The sequence below is a fragment of the Osmerus mordax genome, chromosome 28 (assembly GCF_038355195.1).
Source record: "Osmerus mordax isolate fOsmMor3 chromosome 28, fOsmMor3.pri, whole genome shotgun sequence".
NCBI classification, from domain to species: Eukaryota; Metazoa; Chordata; class Actinopteri; order Osmeriformes; family Osmeridae; genus Osmerus; species Osmerus mordax.
This window is the reverse complement of record NC_090077.1, coordinates 4278375-4297896: the sequence shown is the minus strand read 5'-3', so window position 1 is coordinate 4297896 and position 19522 is coordinate 4278375. Positions and strand designations below refer to the sequence as shown.

Genomic DNA, 19522 nt, shown 5'->3' with positions numbered 1-19522 from the left:
CCTCCTCTATCTCGGCTGCCCTCCACCATCCTCCCCTTTCCTCCGACGTGATAACAAAGACCCAACAAGTGTGGAGAGGCATCGAAGAGAGAGGGAGAGAAAAGACAGAGGCAGGGAGAGAAATGAGAGAGAGAGAGTAAGAGAAGGGGAGAGATGTTTACTCTCTCGCCCCCCTCCCCCCCCACACACACTCCCCTCGCCCCCCCCCACCCCTTCTTCTTCTCTCTCTCCGACTGTTGAATAGAAATGTCAAGCTGTCAGCTCTAGGGGTGCATAAGTAGATTGGCCATCCTTAGTTGGCCCTCGGTGCCACTGCTGCTTGGGTCCTTATTGTCACGCCGCTCAATGTGGCGGCCCCACAAAGGACTGGGCGGGGGGCAGGGGGGCGGGGGGGGCGGGGGGGGAGAGGAGGGGGGGGGGGCGGCCCACATCAGACGTGTCACACCAACGCCGTTTGGACCGAGCAGCCACCACAACTCTCACACCCTTTAGTCTCCCCCCCCCCCCCTAACAACCCCCTCTCTGCACCCTCTCCTCTCTCTGTGCCAAAAGATGCCCACTTTGCACTTTTCCCTGAGCGCCGGTTGATCCCCCCCCAGCCCTTCCTCCTCATCTCTGCTCCAACCCCTGACTCACCGAGATGACCCGTGTCAGCGTCACTCGATGATGATGTCACTGGCAGCCCTGGAGAGGTTGCCCCGCGAGGGCTCTTTTGTGCCGGGTGGCTCTCGCTGCCCCGCCCTGGGCAAACGCACACACACACACGCCCACACACACATGAATTATTCCACAGCCTTCGCAGTCTACAGTAAAAGCCCTGTTGCGACGTCTGTCACCGTCATTTTCACAACAGTTCGTCCTTTATTAATGAAACAGAACCGCCTGGTGGAAGCGCCGCGGAGGGCGATGGCGCTGCGTAATCTCTGGGCTGTTAGCTAAGCAGAGTGGGATGATCAAAGCCCGGCCGCACCAGGCCCGTCGGGGGAGGGGGAAGTGGGTGAATCCCAGCGTCGCGATTGGTCCTCGGGGCCCGAGAGTCCCCTACAGAACACCAGCAGTCATCCTGAGTTCAGTTGTAAACGTGTTCGACTGGTCCAATCCACGCAGAGGGGATGGGATATAACCAGCAACACACCCAGCTCTTCTCCCAGAATCCTATTAAAGCCACACGAGAAATAACACTCTTGTCCTCTAGGAGGGTGCTTCCTTCCAGCGACCTGATTGGCTGTGGGGACAAGCCGGCAGGAAGTGTTTGTGTAGCGCCGCTTGGTAGAGACTGATAGATCTGTCACTTTTACAGTCCTACTTATCTTAATCTCAGCGGGACACGCGTTTGACAGTTTGAACATGTTTTTATGAGGTTCTATTGTTTGCCGATAACCCCCATTGTCACCGAAATGATACAAATGTGTCAGTCCATCGCAGCGAAATGTGGACGGCTCGCTGTCAAGGTGCTTCCTTCGGCGAATAATTAGCCTAGTTAAACCTGCCCGGCTTCGTAATGAACATATGTCGAGCAGCTGCTTGACTTTTATTAGTTTAGTCTGCTCTGCTCTGCTCTGAGTACAACCTCTTGTGTGACCTGTTACCCCCCCCTCTCCCCCCCCCCCCCCACTCTCTCTCTCTCTCTCTCTCTCTCTCTCTCTCTCTCTCTCTCTCTCTCTCTCTCTCTCTCTCTCTCTCACTCTCTCCAGCTGCTGTTACAGAACTTCAACAGGGTGAGGCGGTGCATCATGTTGTTCATCCGGGCCGGCTGCTACATCAACAGCTGCTTCGAGTGGGACTCTCCTCAGAGGAGTATCTGCGCCTTCCTGGTAACTAGGCCCCGCTGGGATGCACTCTGTCACGCTCTACACTGTCATACCTGCTGGGACAACCAGACAACACCCCCCCCTACACTCCTACTGCGCCTTACTGTACACGCACACAGTCGTCCCTGCGCGGGCGCGAGCCCCTCCTCCGGCCGTGGTGCGGGGTACGCGCTCATCTGGAAGGCGGCTGCCCCGCGAAGGGCCGCGGCGAGCCCGTGCCTCTTTGAGTCGGATCCATGTCGCAAACTTTCCGTGCTCTCCCTCTTTCTCTCACTGTCTCTCTCTCTCACTCTCTCTCTCTCTCTCACTCTCTCCTCTTCCTCTCACTAACTTCCTCTGCACTCTCCCCCTCTCTACCCTTCGATACCCCCCCCCCCCTCCCGTTCCCTGTCGCTCTGACGATGACACATGTAGCAGACCCACTGCCTCTGTCAACTGTGTCTGGTATTAAAAGGTGAGATGTAATTGGCCTACAGATCTAGCAGTAAAAGGATACCCCCCCCCCCCCCTCTCCCAGCCTGGGAGAAGGCTGAGTGCTACAACAGGACAGGGGAGAGCTTACCTCCAGTCTAGCGGGCCGACTTAAGTAGCTCACAGACCTGTCTCCTCTAATCGGAGACACCCCCAAAACCTTTTCCCGGGGGCGCTAAGTGTTCGCGCATCATCCATTAGCATTTACCATTGTCTGACACGTTTTAATTTCCTGCCGAAGTGGAGGCACGCGGGCGCGTGGGCCTGCGATTGCGTGCGCGTCGGGGACCGCAGGTCGCCGTGCCTCCGCGAAACCGAGGCGAGGTTGGTATTGATCAGTTAACATTCTCCGGTCGAGTGTCTGTTTGCGGGCGGGCGCGTGGTGCGGGAGTGTGTGTCTTATCTTGCTAAATTGAACGGGAAATGTCAGGCCGAAATGTCAAGAGAGTGGCAGAAAACAAGGCTCTCTCCGAATGGCCAAGGAAAGAAGACATTGAAGGCTGCGCCGCGCCTGACACCTCTTCCGACAGACTAGCGACTCCTCCGAAACAGTGGCTCTGGTCACAGGAACACATCCTACCTGCCGACGCTGACAGAAATCTCACTTTTTTTTCTTCCCCGAGCTATATTTCTGGGGGCATTTCTGCCCATGTGGTGCAGTAGGGCCTTAGCCTACGCAGTGACCCACACCCCAGCATGCACGGTTTCATTCACAATCCTGGAGGTGTTTCGCATCCCTCCAGGATGTTCAGACTGTGTTTCGGGGGGGCCAACGGTGAACTCCATAAACACCCTGTCCCCGCTCTGTCCTGTTAAAAACACTCCGTCACATAGAGAGTGTGTGTGTGTGTGTGTGACTGTGCCAGCATCTCCAAACCAGGTCCCTGGATGTCCCCTCTCCCTGTCTCAGCCTCCCCACCCTCTGGTGTCACCCGTGTGGGCGAACCTGCCTGTACACTCTGGGTTAGGAGCCGGTCCTATCAACCAGAGCCGTATAGGTCCTCTCCTCCTCCCACAGGTACTCCCTCACCCCCCCTTCCCTCTCTCCCTCCTTCCTCCCCTGCTTTGAGAGGGCTCTTAATCACTTCACTCATCTCCTTAAGTGGCTTTTTATGGGGGGCCATCTGGCTGTGCGTGAGTGTATAGGTGTGTGTGCGTGTAGGCGTGTGTGCATAGGTATGTGTGTGTAGGGCCCTGTGTGTGTGTGTGTGTGCGTATGCATAGGCTATATGGTGCGCGTGCGTGTGTGTGTGTGTGTTTGCAGCTGTTCTACACAGCTTTGCTTCTCTCGCTGGCGAGGTGATGGACAGGGGGAACGCTGGTGTTGTGGCAACCCGGAAACATCTCAATCTCTGCCTGACAGGGTGTTGTGATGAAGTAGGCGCGTTGTACTGTAGATACCGTATAAGCCATGTGTATGCACGCACGCACAGACACACACACACACACACACTCACCCACACACAGACGCACACTTCCACACGCACGCAGACTCGCTCACTCCCCTCAGTAATGTAATCTGTCCGAGTGTTAGATTGGTGTGCAGACAGCTCCAGTCTGGCGAGCTCACAGGTACAAATCTCTCCTCCTAGTTCGGAGTTTGTTCTAAAGTGCCGTCTACCCTCCCCTTCTATCACTCCACCCCTCCTCCCTCATCTCGTCTGTTCCGCACTCCTCCCTCCTATCCTCCTCCCCTCCCCTCCTCTCATCTCCTCTACGCCCCGCTCCTCTCCTCTCCTTTCCCCCTATCTGCTTCCCCAGCCACATGCGCGAGTCAGCCATTAGCGCCAACTGCGATTAGAGTCGTGTGTGTGTGTCTGCACGCCAGGTAACCGAGCACACCCCCCCCCCCCACCCCACCCCACCCCACCACCACCCAGGCCCGACACAGAGGCAGTCACCGTGGCAGGACTGCCCCCGGCGTTGGCACAATGGGGCAGGGCTAGAGTTTCCCCCTCCTCCTCCCCGCATCACGGGTGGTGTGTGTGTGTGCGTGCGTGCGTTTCTGCAGGTGTGTGTTTGTGTGTCCCGTGTCTGAGAAGAGGGGGGGGTTAATCGTCTGCTTCCTCTCTCTACCTGAACACCTGCAAGCTGAACCCCCCCCCCCCACTGCCTTTCCTCCCTCCCTCTCTCCCCCTCTCCCTGTTCCCTCTCCCGCTCCCTCCTGTCCTCCCTCCCTCCATGGGAGCTGGGGCCGTTGTGGGGGCTCGGCGGTGTTGGGTTCACCCTTCTGCTCATGCCAGCTCTCCCCGCGGGCCCCTGAAAGACAAGGCTGTTTTGGCTCCAGGGACCTCAGGCCTCAGCGACTCTTCCTCCAAACAAATTTGCCGTAACTTTATCTGCAATTGGGCCCTGAATTGGGAGCAAATAGAGGCTGCTTTGTGAGTCACAGGAAGGGTGAGGGCAGGGGGGGTGGGTGGGGGGGGGGTGGCTGGGGAGGCAGGGGAAATGATACCAGGGTCTTTTATGTTGGGCAAAGTAGGACTCTTATCAGTGGGAGAGCCCAGACAAGAGAACTACTTCTGCAGGAAACTGGAGCACCTATCACCTGCTTTGCATTTAGATAAAAATTCACCCTGCAAAAAAAAGAGAGAGAAAAAGAGAGAGCAACCTATCGGATGTGTATGCGTGTGTGCTTGTGTGTGCATTAGAGCGACATACACACAAACATTGAGGCATGCGTACCTCACAAGGTACCTTCGAATTCCTTGTTTGACTCATGTTAAGAAGAAAAAACCGCTCTCTTACTTTGAACGTCATGGGAAGGCATCGTTGCCCTCAGCAATTGGCAGGGAAAGCGTTGACAAAAAATCCCTCCGCTGCCTCCTTGATTGGTAGAGAGTTGGACAAAAAGTTGTTGGACGGATTGTAAAGAAAGTTTGGAGTGTGTCATTGCTGAAAATATTGCGTGTGGGGGTATACAGTACACTGTCTTTCGCAGAGTGGTGTTGCTGTGATTTGGGAATCCACATTGTAATAGTCACCGAAATCCTAGTCATGTTTTTCGCGATAGAATGGAGAGGTTTAACTTTTGTGACATTCAAGTTTGTTCAAGAAGAGTGTCGTCTTTGTGCACTTTCGGGCCACAGAGCTGTACAGTCATGCAACGGACCCAACCAAGGATATGTCCGAGCCTAGGCAGAAACAGCAGGGGGCAGTACAGCACCACAGATCGTGTGTGTGTGTGTGTGTGTGTGTGTCCACTCCAGAGAAAAGAGGGCACATTCCCACTCCTAGAAAGAACATCAGTTCTCACTCTCCCTCTGCTTTCTGCTACCACTTAGTGTGTAGGTGGAAGGAGATGTCATGAACATAAAGAGGACTCACTTCTGAAATCCAAACTTTTGTTTAATTTCCTTGAGGGGATTTCTGCGTACGTGTTTCCAGGCTCCCGCTATACGCGTTCACGGCTTGTCGCTCCAACCCAAGCTGCAAATACTTCATCTGGAGTTGTGTTTGATATGAATAATAGAGATAATATGCCTGCTTCTAACTTTTAGAGTTTGGCTAGTTCAGATTACACTTTGTCATTTACAATTATTCGTTTTATTTTCCATGTGTTCGAAAAGCAATGAATATGATTGTAACTGTATTTAACATGCAATCTGCTTACAAATCGTGCATTTCTTCTAGTTCGTGTGAAATACTTTCTGTTCAGGTTAGAACAAGTAGGAATTTATTCTGCGTGTTTATTTCTCTTATAGTGTAAATCTGATTTTACATTTTGGTAATAATATAGAGAAGGATCTAGAAATCTCTTCTGAGGAAAAAGCTTCTCAGCATGTTAGTTCTATCTTTTTTCCTCCGTAGTTATTTTAAAACACAACGTACATTATTTACATTAGGCGTTTTTCATCCACGCTGCATTCACTGTTATTCAACAGAATATACCACTAATTAGAAGATCATAGTGTTCATTTGCAAGACGAACATTGTGAATCTTTCTGGTTGCTTTGCACGACAAACAGAAGCTGGTACACATTTGCATCATGCTCTTCTCTAGACTTGACGGCGTTTCTGTCTGACACTCGCAAGCGCAGGCACACATGTCCAGTCAGCCTCCGTCTCTCTCGGACAGTCCAGAGCGACCCAAAGTTCCTATGTCCTCTCTCTGTCCATAGAGAGGACACAATCACGTAGTTATGGAGTGGTCTGCTGCTTCTCCACACTGGTCTGTGTCTCTCCAGCTCTCTCTACCTGCGCACGGCCACACACAAAGCCCCCCCGCACACACACACACACCCACACACCGATATACACACTAAACTTCAACTTCTCCATTTTACCTCCTGCTCTACTTACAGAGAAAAAAAAAAGAAAAAAAAGAATCTCAATCTGTTTTTCTTCCCTTTTCTCCGGTCACGGACCTTGGCGGCTGTCTCCGTCTCGTTCCTCCCCAGGCGGAGAGCCTCCATGGTGGGGTAGCGACGGGGGGGCGGGCCCCCGGTCCCGGGAAAAGGTCCTGGCGCTGCGGGCCCTCTCTCCCCAGCCGAGGGGCAGCGAGACGGGGCAGGGCTGGCCTCGGCAGGGCCGGGGTGTTGGGTTCCTCCAGCCGTCAGTCACAGCCTAGCCCACAGCTAGAATAACGAAACGGGAAGGAATGAGGGGGGACGGCAGGTTAAATAACCGCAGGCTGGAGAAAACAAGATGGACACTGAGGAGACATTAGAGCGGCAGAGAAGAAGGCACAATTCCACGCTAGTGTGAGGTAATAAAAATAGAGAGAAGTGGAGGAAAGAGTGCCTAAGAAGTATTTATATATCTGTGTGAAGTTATTTATAGGTGAAGAATCCAGACCCAGCAAAGGCACAGGAGAGCTGAGTTGCTTTCGTTCCGAAGTGTTCTTTTATCGCCATCGCTGCGAGGCTACCGCACGACGCAATTCAACTTCTGTGTGCAGTTTGTCTGCGCCCATTATACGTCCCGCTAAACAGTGAAAGAATCTTTTATTGCGGTGGGAGAGAACACGGCTGATAGTGTTTTGCCTGTATGTTCGATTGTGTTGGTGTGTGTGTGTCTGACTAAAGAATGCTGAGCTTACACCTAGCGAATGGTGACACTGTAGCTCTCCTGAAATATAGAGAAGTTGGAGAGCAGGTAATAGAGGCTGCTCGTCAACACTTCTGAATTATTGAGTAATATTTCTCCAATTCCCTGAGCAGACCTTTATTAAAGTATGAAAACAGCAGGAGAGGGAGAGGGAAGGGTTGTTTGTGGCCTCTATGGCAGCACTCGTAGTGGACGAACATTGCAGATAAAGAAATGTAGCTCTGAGCATTATGCAGATGTGCTGGCCAATTCATTCCTAATGTATAATTAATATCTTTGTTTGGTTTATGTGCACAAATATCGGTTCGTTTTGTATGAGTGTGAATGCGGTTGGGTCGGGCTTTAAGTTTGAAGTAGTTAGGAAAAAGGTTATAGATGACTATTTGATTAGGATATGGATTTTGCGTGCGTACTTGTGTGTTGCATGGTTTTAATGTAGAGAGGAAGTATCACTGCATGCCTTACGAATGGAGAGCAGACACTGTTCCAGCAGGACCTCCACACACACACACACACACACACACACACACACACACACACACACACACACACACACACACACACACGTAGTTCTGCTGTCTCCCAGGAAGACAGACTAGCCGACAGACTTGGCTACTCATGTATCATAACATCTCATCTGACTAAGAAGAGTTTGAATCCATTAAATTTAACTCCAACAAAGACACGGGGTAACTGTTACGTCGGTTAAGACAGTCCAATTCATCAGCTGTTTAATTTGATAGAGGGCAGGGACGTTGAAAAATAAAACACTATTGTGAAGCGCTTGCAACCAATGTGATTAATTTCTGAAATCTGTATGACAACACACATTTCAAGCCTTCGGCGAGGTAAGAAAAGGGTCCTTGAATTAGATTGATATGCATTGTTTGAAAATGTGTTTTTAGCAGATGACTTGCATTTTTATCCTCATTGCCATTTTTTGTGTGATGTTATCCATTAAAAACACCTGGGGAAGCGTTTTCCTTGTAAAAAAATAATAAAATAGGACAGATTAAGATAAATTGGTAGTAGTTTGGCATCCACACAAATTCTCCCCAGCATCACTCTAACATGTGAGCAAAACATGTATGAAAACATATATACATACAAAACATATATCTCTCCGAATGTCTCCTTAATAACAAACAACCTAACACTGAGCAATTCAATCGGGCAACGCGGCTGAGTTTCCCTGACCACCCATTCTCCCCGCGATCAGGCTCATTTACGTTTGACTGCGAGCAAGCCGTCGCAGATCACACTGACGCACGGGCCTCTGCTACCTTTCTTCTGGTGATGAGTGGGGCTGCCGGGAGGTGAGTCAAGGGGCAGATGGGTCTATAGGAGCTGGGGGTCGGGGGGGTACGGGGGGGGGGGCGTTTGGTAACTTGGAGTGACAGGGTTAGGGTCTTGGGGTGTGGATTGTGGGAGGTCAGGTGCTGGACTGAGGGATGGGAGGCTGGGGGGTCAGTTTTGATTGGCTGCGGTTGAAACGGGAGGTGACCCCGGCCTGGCGGATGATTGGCGTGGAGGGTTGACGCGGTGACGGCTGGCACTCACTCCTGGCACTCACCCCTCCTCGTCCTACTGGCAGGTCGAAGGCCTTGCAGGTCACCCTGCCCGACCCAGGCGGAGCGGGCAGCTGCCCCTCTTTGTTGTCTCTCCGTCCATTTAAGGCTGCCTTTCTCTGGGTATATAATCCTTCATATGTGGATGGAAATCGGTATTGTGTCCATTGAGACATGTGCTTGGGGATCTCTGCTCTTGTGTTTGCCATGTGAGGTCAGTCACAGGTCTGCGATGCTCGAGCCCTAACCTTTTCTCTCTTGCTTTCCCTTCTTCTTTCTTTCTCTCCACTGCCTCTGTTTTGCTCTCTCTCTCTCTCTCTCTCTCTCTCTCTCTCTCTCTCTCTCTCTCTCTCTCTCTCTCTCTCTCTCTCTCTCTCTCTCTCTCTCTCTCTCTCTCTCTGTCTCTCTCTCTCTGTCTCTGTCTCTCTCTCTGTCTCTCCAGCTCTTTGTTCTGGTGGTGTGGAACTTTGAACTCTACATGATCCCTCTGGCGCTGCTGGTGCTCCTGGCCTGGAACTACATCCTCATCGCGTCAGGGAAGGATACCAGGCAAGATGTGGTGAGTCGCCCTGCAGTATATCTACGCCTCTTGTTCCTCTCACAGTAATAATCCCCTTTCACGGCATTTGGGGTGTACTTATCCCTCAGGGTTGCTAGAACTTCTGTTTGGGTTTTATTTGATTTCGATTTAATTTTGTCTTAAAATAAATACATCCTCATGGTTCACTAGCTTAAGTATCCACAAAAATATGAAAGTGAATATACATTCTCTTCTGAATATACAAAGTTGAGGGTATTTAATCGAACGTTCCTCCAAGATTTTGTTGAATCCGGGGCTTGTTGCAATCTCGCAACAAAAAAATTATAATCAGACATTGAAATTCATTCAGTTGACTTTTTTTTCCTAAATTAAAGAAAGAAATACTCCTGGTCCTCCTGCACTTTGAAGAATTGCATTCTCAGGTCTCTCAGAAAATAATAGCTTGTCACCTTGAGCAACGTTACGCCACTTACCTGGGACTGTAGTATATTTATTTCATTCTTTATTTTTAATTTTTTTATCTCTTATTCCAATTAAACGATGTCAAAGCAATGTCATGGAGAAGGGGACATGTTTTAATCATGCAGAAGCGTATTTGGAAAGCAGGGAGAGGCAGACACTGGGCTGAAATCGGGTGCAAGCGTGAACAATGAAGTGATTAATTTTAATAAGTGCCTATTCCAGACTTGGTCACCAGTGCCCTTCTCTACACACGCTTCTCTTATCAACACATATCTTAATTTTGCATTAGAATGCGGGTAAAGATTTGAAAACAGGTAGATGCTAATGTAATGAAAAGTAGAACTGATTTTACATGCTATTTTTAATAAGTAATTATATACTTTCACTATTACTGAGTGGGTTAGAATTGGCTTTGGCTGAATTGTACTGCACATTACATTTAAAGAAGCTGACCTAATATTTCATGTTGTTTGCACACTTTGTTCAGGTTGTAGAGTGGTTCTCTAGTTTTAGTGGTCTTTGTGTTAGTGTTGTTTGTGCGTGTTTAGCATCAGTTATACAGTGTGTTTGTGCAGAAAATAAGTTATGTACTGCAAATTTCCTCAAAGATTCAGCCGTCGGTAGAAATGAACTTATCCCTTTCAAAGAATCAACACATTTTGGGCCAGAATTATAATGAACGCACAATGATTACAACTACAAAGTGTAATAATCCCAGATACATTATTTTAAATAAATACTTTTCATGACTAGTTACTTGTAAAAAGATGAAACCTCCGTCACTATTTGACTTAAAGTCTGAAGTTTACAATTCTACTGGTCCGTACTGCATGTTGTTATTTCTTTCCACTCCTGTAGATGGCGACATTGTTTGACGGAAAATCTCCAGACCTAGAAAAAGGATATTGTCTTTAATTTGCCTACAGTATATCCAGAATATATACCCACAAGCATGTTCTCCTTTATGCACTTTTTAATTGAATTGAGGCAATAAAGATTGCATATTCACGTCGTATGCCATCCACTTTAGATACAAATATGTACACTTAGTTCTCTTTCAATTGAAAAGACGCAGAATGCAATAAAGAGACAACCTCAGCCCACTATCTCAAGTACACAGGGAATTGAATTGGACATAAAGGCATGTTAACACCACTCAGCAACGAGGACTATAATCAAGGAATAGCCCTCGGTAGCTAGCATGCAGTCACTTCCTAGACGGCTCTCCTCTTCCTGTGGTTTTTGGGCCGGCTCATTGGTGCGTCAGCCCCCTGGGCCCGCCTCGGCCCGGCTCCAGACCAGACAGCACCGGGCAGGTCTGAGGGTCATCCAGGTGGGCCCAGGGTGGAGCGTAACTACCCAGCCTCCGGGACAGAACAGCTGGCAAGGGGCAGGACCTGGTGTGGCTGGATCAGAGAGATGCCACCCTGGTCTCTGGTACAGGAAGGGTGTCTGGGCCCTGGAGGAGAGGGCTTTGTTTGGGGGAGGAGGGGGGGGGGGGGGTGTATGGGGGGGACTCCTCCTCTCCATCCATTGTTCTGCATTTTGACGACTGTAACCACAACAGATGAGCCGATGATGCAAAGCCTCGGGGTGGGGGGGGGGGGGGGTGCTGCTCTGGGGTGCTCTGGACAGGGGAGTGTGTGTGTTGGGGGGCGGGGGCGAAGGGGTTCCATTCGCCGCCACAGTAAACAAACAGTGAAGTCTGCTTCACATTAGCCTGGGCCTCTACAGCCTCTCTGATGATCCCCGGCCCATCACACACTCCCTCCACACAGGAAGTAGCGTGTGTGTGTGAGAGAGAGAGAGAGAGAGAGAGAGAGAGAGAGAGAGAGAGAGAGAGAGAGAGAGAGAATGTGTGAGTGTGTGTCCCGTACATATTTGGTAAGGGGTGTGTATACCATAATGTATATGAGAAAGTGGGATTAATTGTTTCAGATTATCGCCCCGCACACTAGATCCAACCCACTGCGCTGTCCCTCATGACTTCATGGCACAGGGAGTACGTGCTGTTTGGCAAACACAAAGGATGTCCTCTATAGGAAAGGAGAAGAAAAATCGCCAATCTCTCATCCAGAAGCGTGATGGTGCCTCGGGATAGGTGAAACTGGATGTGATGAGCCTGTCTCCCACTCCTCTCCCTTTCTCTCGTCACCCCCCTCCCCCCCTCCCTCCCGCCCTCCCATCTCCACCTCCTTCTCTCTCTTTCTCGGCGGCTGTCAGAAAGGGATGGGAGTTCTGCAGGATGGCGATGGTAGACAGGAGAGAGCGGGGCTGTGTTCTAGCGAGGGGCCACAGTAGACAGGGAGGTGGATGGACAGGCAGGCAGACAGGCAGAGAGACAGACAGGCAGAGAGACAGACATGCAGAGAGACAGACAGGCAGAGAGACAGACAGGCAGAGAGACAGACAGGCAGAGAGACAGACAGGCAGAGAGACAGGCAGGCAGACAGACAGGCAGGCAGGAAAGCAGAGAGACAGTCATAGAAAAATACACTGTCATTTCACTTTACAGTAATAAAAGGCATCTATACACAGAAAGACCTGTGCCACAGTCACAGTGGGCCGGCATATCCAACACACAGAGACGCACACACATATCAGGAATACCCCAGAGTTCCATCCCTCAGTGCTTTTTCGACAGTGTTTCCCTTCCTCTGGCTGGTTCAGGGGGAAGCGGTTAGCATCCGTGTCTCAAGGCGCTCCAGGCATCGCATTCACAAACTTCTCCTACAGTACTCATCCTCCTGCTCATCCTCCTCATCCACCCCCCCCCCCCCCCCACCCACCAACCCACCTCCTCCCCCTCCCCTCTCCTGTCGGGCTGAAGTCACGTACGGCCTTGACTCTCCCTCCATCGGAAGGGAAGGAGAAAGGAAGAGGGGAACTTGGGCCCTCTAATTGCTTTGAATAACATGCAAAATTAAATTGTTGTGCCGCTCTGCCAAGGTTCGCCATCCGGAAAGCCGCGGTTTTCCGAGCAGTCTGAGATGAGGGTAATGCTGCAGGAATCCTGCCTGATCTCCCTGGGAGGTGTGGAGAGAAGTGTGTGTGTGTGTGTGTGTGTGTGTGGGGGGGGGGGGGTGCCACGGGGGTAAGGGGGGTCTGGAGAACACAGTTCCTAATGGAGTAACAATGCCGTTGGTCTGGTGGGATCAGCGCCAGGGTCCCGCCACCTCAACCGCGACTCCAGGCCCCCGTCCTCGACTTGTAGACAAGCGAGGATCGTGGCCGGCCGTGTCGGTCCACAGCGGTGGAGGCGGGGGTTTGGAGAGGGTGTTCCTCTGCCGACGTCCACACAGTACCATCCTGGTCCCAGCCCTTCCTCGCCGGTCCTTATCCAGTCTCCCTGCTAGTCTCTCCAGTCTCCCTGCAAGTCTCTCCAGTCTACCTGCTAGTCTCTCCAGTCTACCTGCTAGTCTCTTCAGTCTCCCTGCTAGTCTCTCCAGTCTCTCAGTCTCCCTGCAAGTCTCTCCAGTCTACCTGCTAGTCTCTCCCAGTCTCCCTGCAAGTCTCTCCAGTCTACCTGCTAGTCTCTCCAGTCTACCTGCTAGTCTCTTCAGTCTCCCTGCTAGTCTCTCCAGTCTCTCCAGTCTCCCTGCAAGTCTCTCCAGTCTACCTGCTAGTCTCTCCAGTCTCTCCAGTCTCCCTGCTAGTCTCTCCAGTCTACCTGCTAGTCTCTCCAGTCTACCTGCTAGTCTCTCACCCCCAAAGGTCAGAGCCGGCTCCCTCTGTCTTCTATCAAAAATGTGTGTTGTTTTTTTTATGGAAACGAGGAAGCGATCTGCGGGAGGCCGTCCCTGGCGGGGGCATGGGGGGGTGGTTCTGGCTCAGCCAAGTGGGGAGCAGCTCTCAGCTGGAATGGAAAAGCCATGGTGAAGCCTGCTGTGGGGTGGGGGGGTGGGGGGGTGGGTGGGGGGGGGTGGGGGGGGGGGTGGGGGGTAGCTGTGTCTGCCGATAGAGCCATTGGCCCGGAAAATGCTTTAGCAGATGTTGTGAAGGTGTTAATTATAGCCCACACTGTCATGGCGCTGATACACTCTACACTGTGATGTCTCTCTCTCTATTGCTCTCCCTGGCCGGCGGGCAATTAGGCCTCGTCAAGTCTCTCCTCTCCTGCACACTCCTCGACTCTCCTGCCCTGCCCTCCCCTTCTCCTCCTCCTCTCCTCACATCGCCCCTCCTTTAGTCTCCTCTGCTCTCTTCTCTCTCTCCCGTTTCTCCTCTCTTCTCCTCTCTTCTCTCTTCTTCGCTCTTCTCCTCCTCTTCTCTTCTCTCCTCTCTCTTCTCCTCTCTTCTCTCCTCTCTCCTCTCTCCTCTTCTCCTCTCCTCTCTTCTCCACTCCTCTCTTCTCTCTTCTCTGAGGATGATGTGGAAGCAGTCAATCCTCTCAGCCCATTCCACCTCCTCTTCATCCATCCCGGAACACCCCGGAAAGAGCTCGAAACAGAGACAGGCAGCCGCCACTGCTGCCAGGCGCTCCTCGGCGCGCGGCACGCCGACGCGGCAGTCGTGTGACAGGTGACAAAATCACAAAGGTCATGTCACTTTTAACTGGGGAGCGCCCGTGCCCCCGCTGGCTTCTCCCGTGCCACCATCTCTGGTGGCGGAAGGTGGCGGGGGCTGAGTGATAGATAGGGGGGAGGGGGGGTGCGGGACGGGAGCTGGAGGGGGTAGGCACCGTGGCCCCCCCCCCCCCCCCCGACTGTCTCTGCCAGCCGCGTGACAACGACGGCTCGTCTCCCCGCCATGCCACGGCCCCCTTGTTGTCGTCCTGTCTCTGCTTGTTTGGCTCGCGTCGGGGCTTGTTTCGGGGAACGTTTGCGGGGTGGGGGGGGGGGGGGGGGGGGGGGGTTGCGGGGGGAGTGAGCGTGTGTTTTTTTGTTGTTGTTGTTGACGCGTGTTTTCTTCTGCTGTCAGCTTGTGTGTACGCGTGCGTGTGTGTCTTTTGGGGAGTTTAGACATTAGCCTAGAGCTTTGGATTATGTTGTGACTGGAGCCTGATAGAAGATTCTCCAAAGTTTGAAAATCTTCTCCTTTGTCCCTCTAGTTTAACTGATCTGTATCTCAGAGAACCAGAACTGACATACAGTCAGACATGCCCTGCCTTCCCCTCTCCAGTGCTATCAGCTCGTGATTGGCACGGGGGGTCTATTCCCTGCTCTCATGAATACAGAGCAGGCCCCCTCTCACCCCACCCGGCAGCACCAGGAGCACCCCAGCCCTCACCCCTCTCTGCCCCCTGCTGGGGGGGCCCGGGCTGGGTCAGCGCAGACTGAAGGGCCCCCCCCTGTGAAGCGGGGCTCTGACAGCTTGTGAAGGGCCCCCGCCCGGGTCGGTCAGACTCTACCCACCCTCCCACCCCTCCCGCTCCCCGACTCGTCTCTGCTCTCCTCGCCCGCCCTCCTCCACAGCCTCTGTCTACACACACACGCACACACACGTAGTGCATACCAAACAGGCTGCGGAGTGTGGTCTGTGCTGGGGCCTGGCGACGGGCAGCTGGAGAGGTTAAAGCCCTCTCACGTATCAAAGAAAGAAAGGAGGAGGAGAGGGGGGGGGAGAGAGGGGGGGGGAGGAGAGGGGGGGGAAAAGGAGAGTATATCTTCATGTTGGGCGGATGTCTGCTTTGGCGTCAATTCCCCCAGCGGCTGTCATTGGGAAGGTTAGAAGTGAGAGAGCACAGATAGTGGGATTCAGCCGGGCTTATGGTGGTGGAGGGAGATGGAGAGGGGGAGAGGGAGAGGGAGACAGACGGTCCTGTTTATGAACCAGTTCAGGATCTATGTCTAGTAGTCTGGTCCGCACGCACGCGTGCATAGTTTTCGACTTCACACTTTCCCTGTCTCTCTGAAAGATGGAGTCCAACCCCCCCACTGCCCGTCTCAACCTCGTACCACGTCAACTCCATGTACGTTCAAACAACACACCACCGTTCGGTCAACGAATTGGCCTATATCACGTATCCACTCATCCACCTGCGTGCGTGTGACTGTGTGCGCGCTTACGGCTCCACTCCTCCAGGGCACGCAGGCGTCAGGACGTCACCCCGGGCGTGTCCTAACGCCCAGGCGACAGGAAGCAGGGTGCGGCGGTGGCTCTGACCCCTGGGTCCGCACGGAAGCCAGCAAACGGTAACAAGTTACAACAGTTAGTAAGCTGCCGGAAACCTGTTCTCCTGATCCCATACCTACCCCAGCCATCAGTTCTCTCAACGACACACACTCACACACACACTCACAGACACACACACTCACACACACACTCACAGGGGTTTGACACTGTACCCTCAGCCTGTATACTTTCACTGGTACATGCGTTTTGCGAATCCCTCTGTAATCTTTCAACCTGTATAATTTGTCAGCGATTTGAACGGGTTGAATATGTTAATCTGTGCTGTTCTGGAGGAAGGCTGATAGTCTCCGCGGGCCGCGCTAGCAGTATGCCGCACTGTCCACTGCGAGGCTTTGGAGCCGCGGTTTGTAATGATAGTAATTCAAAGTGCGATAAGGCGGCAGTGTGTGTGCGCGTGTGTGTGTGTGTGTGTGGGGACGGCGACGAAGACCACAATGCAATTCTCCAACCGCTTCATAACACCGGCCCTCCTGAGGTAAATGACGTCCTCCCAAATCAGAGCTTGTTTAGCTACAGCAATCATCAGGGCAGATCTCCACCCTTTGCTTTACATATTAATGTCACACACGTTCCGCTAGTGGTGAACAAGCCCCGTTCTCCTCTCCTCACTGGGCGGAGAGCGAGACTGTATTATTCAGTTGGCGTTTGTCTCTAGGTCATACTTCCCGGGTTCAGAGGTCGTTCTCTGCGGGGGTGACCCTCTGTTGCTGGACACATTAGCTGTACACACTAGCAGGGGCGCTACAGTACTCACGAAGGACAGAGCTACAGGGCTAATGAGAAACAGGCACCAATATTACTGGAGGTTTTTGGTTCCTGTGACAAACATAAGGGTTGGGACATGATGAACTCTGAGGGCCGTGTCTGGCTCACGCCTGCGTGTGCGGAACTCGGAATGGAATTTCTCTTGAAAACCCTCATCTTTGGTTGGTGTCGGGCGTGCCGTCTACAAGTCAGACCCAGCACTGACCGCTAGGCCGCGGGGCTTGCAGTCTGTCTGCTAGATCGTGAGACGTAGGGAGGTCACGGATAGACCACGCGCTCTCACTCACATGTACACACCAACCCCCGAGCGAACGTGCGCCCGCGCAACAACAACTAACTCTAACGCCAGCGCCGACAACTATCTCCTCTCCCTGCTCAACTCCACAGAGTTGAACTCTTCTTTGTTTTTGTGGCAAGCTGTTTCTACATAAGAAGCTTAGACCAGCCGCACACTTTTAGTTTGTGGGTTTATTGCAATAAAACACAAAGGGACAAAAGCTATTGTCTTTTAAGTAATGATTTTTGGATTTCATGAAACGAGTTTCTGGCGGGGGGGAGGGGGGGGGGAGGGGGGGGGGGAGGGGGGGGGGGGGGGGGGGAGGAGTCGGGATGCAGAGAGAAGATGAAGGCAGCTCCAGACAGCTGAAGTTTTTTTTTTTTATGATGCAGTTGTTTGTTGATGTAAATACATTTAGTTCTTTTTTTATTTACAGAGCACATGACCTTGTCGCTTTGATGCGTGATTGGCGGGGGGGGTTGGGGGGGGGGCACAGATGAGAAATAACGATCTGCTCTCGTGGCATCCGTCGCACAGGCGTGAGGTAGAGACGGGCACCTCACTGTCTTGCCTATCCACCCTTCTCTCTAGTTTTCCATTTCTCTCTCTTTCTCTCTCTTTCCCCAGCCCCATCCTCTCTCTTTCTATCGTTCTCTTTTTACCTCTCTCCCTCCTCTCTCTGTCTCTCTCTCTTTCTCGTCCTCGAGGGTAGGAGTGACCTCATGCGTTTTACGCCTGCTGGGTTGATGCCATTGTGGTCGTCGTCTACCGATTGTCGTCACCGCGCCCCCGGAAGGACGTGTGGGAGGGGTGGGGGGGGTGGGGGGACCCTTCTGCGCCCAGAAGTACGTCGTGCTGTTGTGGTAAAATGAAAGGTCGGGCCTTTATCGCGAAGGTCAACCGAGCCCTGCTCGCTTCCTCGTTCACAGAGAGGCGAGGGCAGCACTCGCCTCAAAGCGGCCTTTCTTCCCACACCTACACTCTCCTGTCTGAGTGGGAAGATGTGTCCTTTTTATTGTCTTTATTGTCTCTCTCTCTCCCCCCACGTATCAAAGAAGAAAATACTTTTTTAAGCCATGGGAATGTTATCAAGTTCAGTGAGTGCGCACGTGTGCTCATCTGCTTGTGCGTGTGTGCGTGCACGCTACAGAATGTGTGTGTGTGTGTGTGTGTTCTCATCTGTGCCTGCGTCTGTCTGTTCGTGGATTCCTGCGTGTGTGTGTGGGTGTATTTGTGTTTTTAGTCGTGTACGTGCGTACAGTGTGAGCGTGTGTGTTTGCACCGCTGAGAGTTCGGATCAGGGACAGGGTGCTGGTTGTTGGGGAAATAGCTGTTGTTGTTCCATCTGTTGTGGACCACTGGAGCACATAGTTGCTGTTCTCTGTCACTGGGCCCTCCTTGCTGGGGGCCAATCGCCCTCCCACCCACCCACCCCTCCCAACCCCCCCTCATCCCCCCAGGATAGATAGAAGGTAGCATGGATGAGAGGGAAGTGCTAAGTGCTTAGTGAGCACCACCAGTATCAGTCAGCCATTAGTATTCTAGTATTCTGTGATCGACTGGACTTTTGACTGGGATTGAACCTTTTGACTGGGATTGAACCTTTTGACTGGGATTGAACCTTTTGACTGGGATTGAACCTTTGTGCGTCAGGACCCGGAGTTGTAGTTGTGAGGGACAGTCAAGGTCACTCATTAAGAGCGTCGGTAATAAACCTGCCTCTGTTTAATGTGCATTGTGCGATCATCAATCAAATGTTTGCCCTACTTAATGTATTTTGTCTCTCTCTCTCTCTCTCTCTCTCTCTCTCTCTCTCTATCTTTTAGCAGGCGATGGAGGACTTGTTGGAGGACGAGGACGAGGACTATGACAAAGATGACAAGGTAATTATTCCTGTTGTCAGGGGACACCCTGTCTCATGGATGACACTGTTGCACACACAGGAAGTCCAAACAGACACAGGCGATGACTATCTGTGCCTACCCGTCTTCACCAGCCCGACAAAACTCCTACACACACACACACACACACACAGGACCTAAAAACAAACAAAACAAACACTTTGTGAAACTGTAGTGACTCCCCCTTCCAAGACCACACAGAACAATGACGAAGCGTTTTCACTTCCTGTTGACGTTTTGTCCGGCCTCGCTCCTCCTCTGCGTGGGTCCCTTCCCGCTCGCCACAGCCATCTCGAGGGCTGCTGCGTAGCGCGGCGGCCATCGCAGCTACTGGAAAACCCCTCCTGTATAAAGGGCTTAGTTAGCTATTTAGGACCATTCACTCGCCCCCTTTTATCCCGCCATAAAACAACATCTGCGCTCGTAGAAGCGATCAGGTGACAACAGGTGGCCCGCTTTACGGCGGCCGCTCGTTTGAATACGCCGGAGACGGCGTCGAACGCGAGGGCAACGCTTTGTCGTTCCCGGAGAGGAGCCCGTCT

The 19522-nt window shown here is 52.2% G+C and overlaps 1 protein-coding gene across 1 annotated transcript in view; it reads left to right on the top strand.

Moving 5' to 3' along the window:
* Positions 1-19522, top strand: part of mctp1a (multiple C2 domains, transmembrane 1a) — a 94778-nt gene that overhangs the window by 62382 nt on the left and 12874 nt on the right. Inside the window, 3 exon segments of the mRNA XM_067231215.1 lie at positions 1695-1814; positions 9342-9458; positions 18906-18962. Of these exon segments, the coding sequence (XP_067087316.1) occupies positions 1695-1814; positions 9342-9458; positions 18906-18962 (294 nt within the window).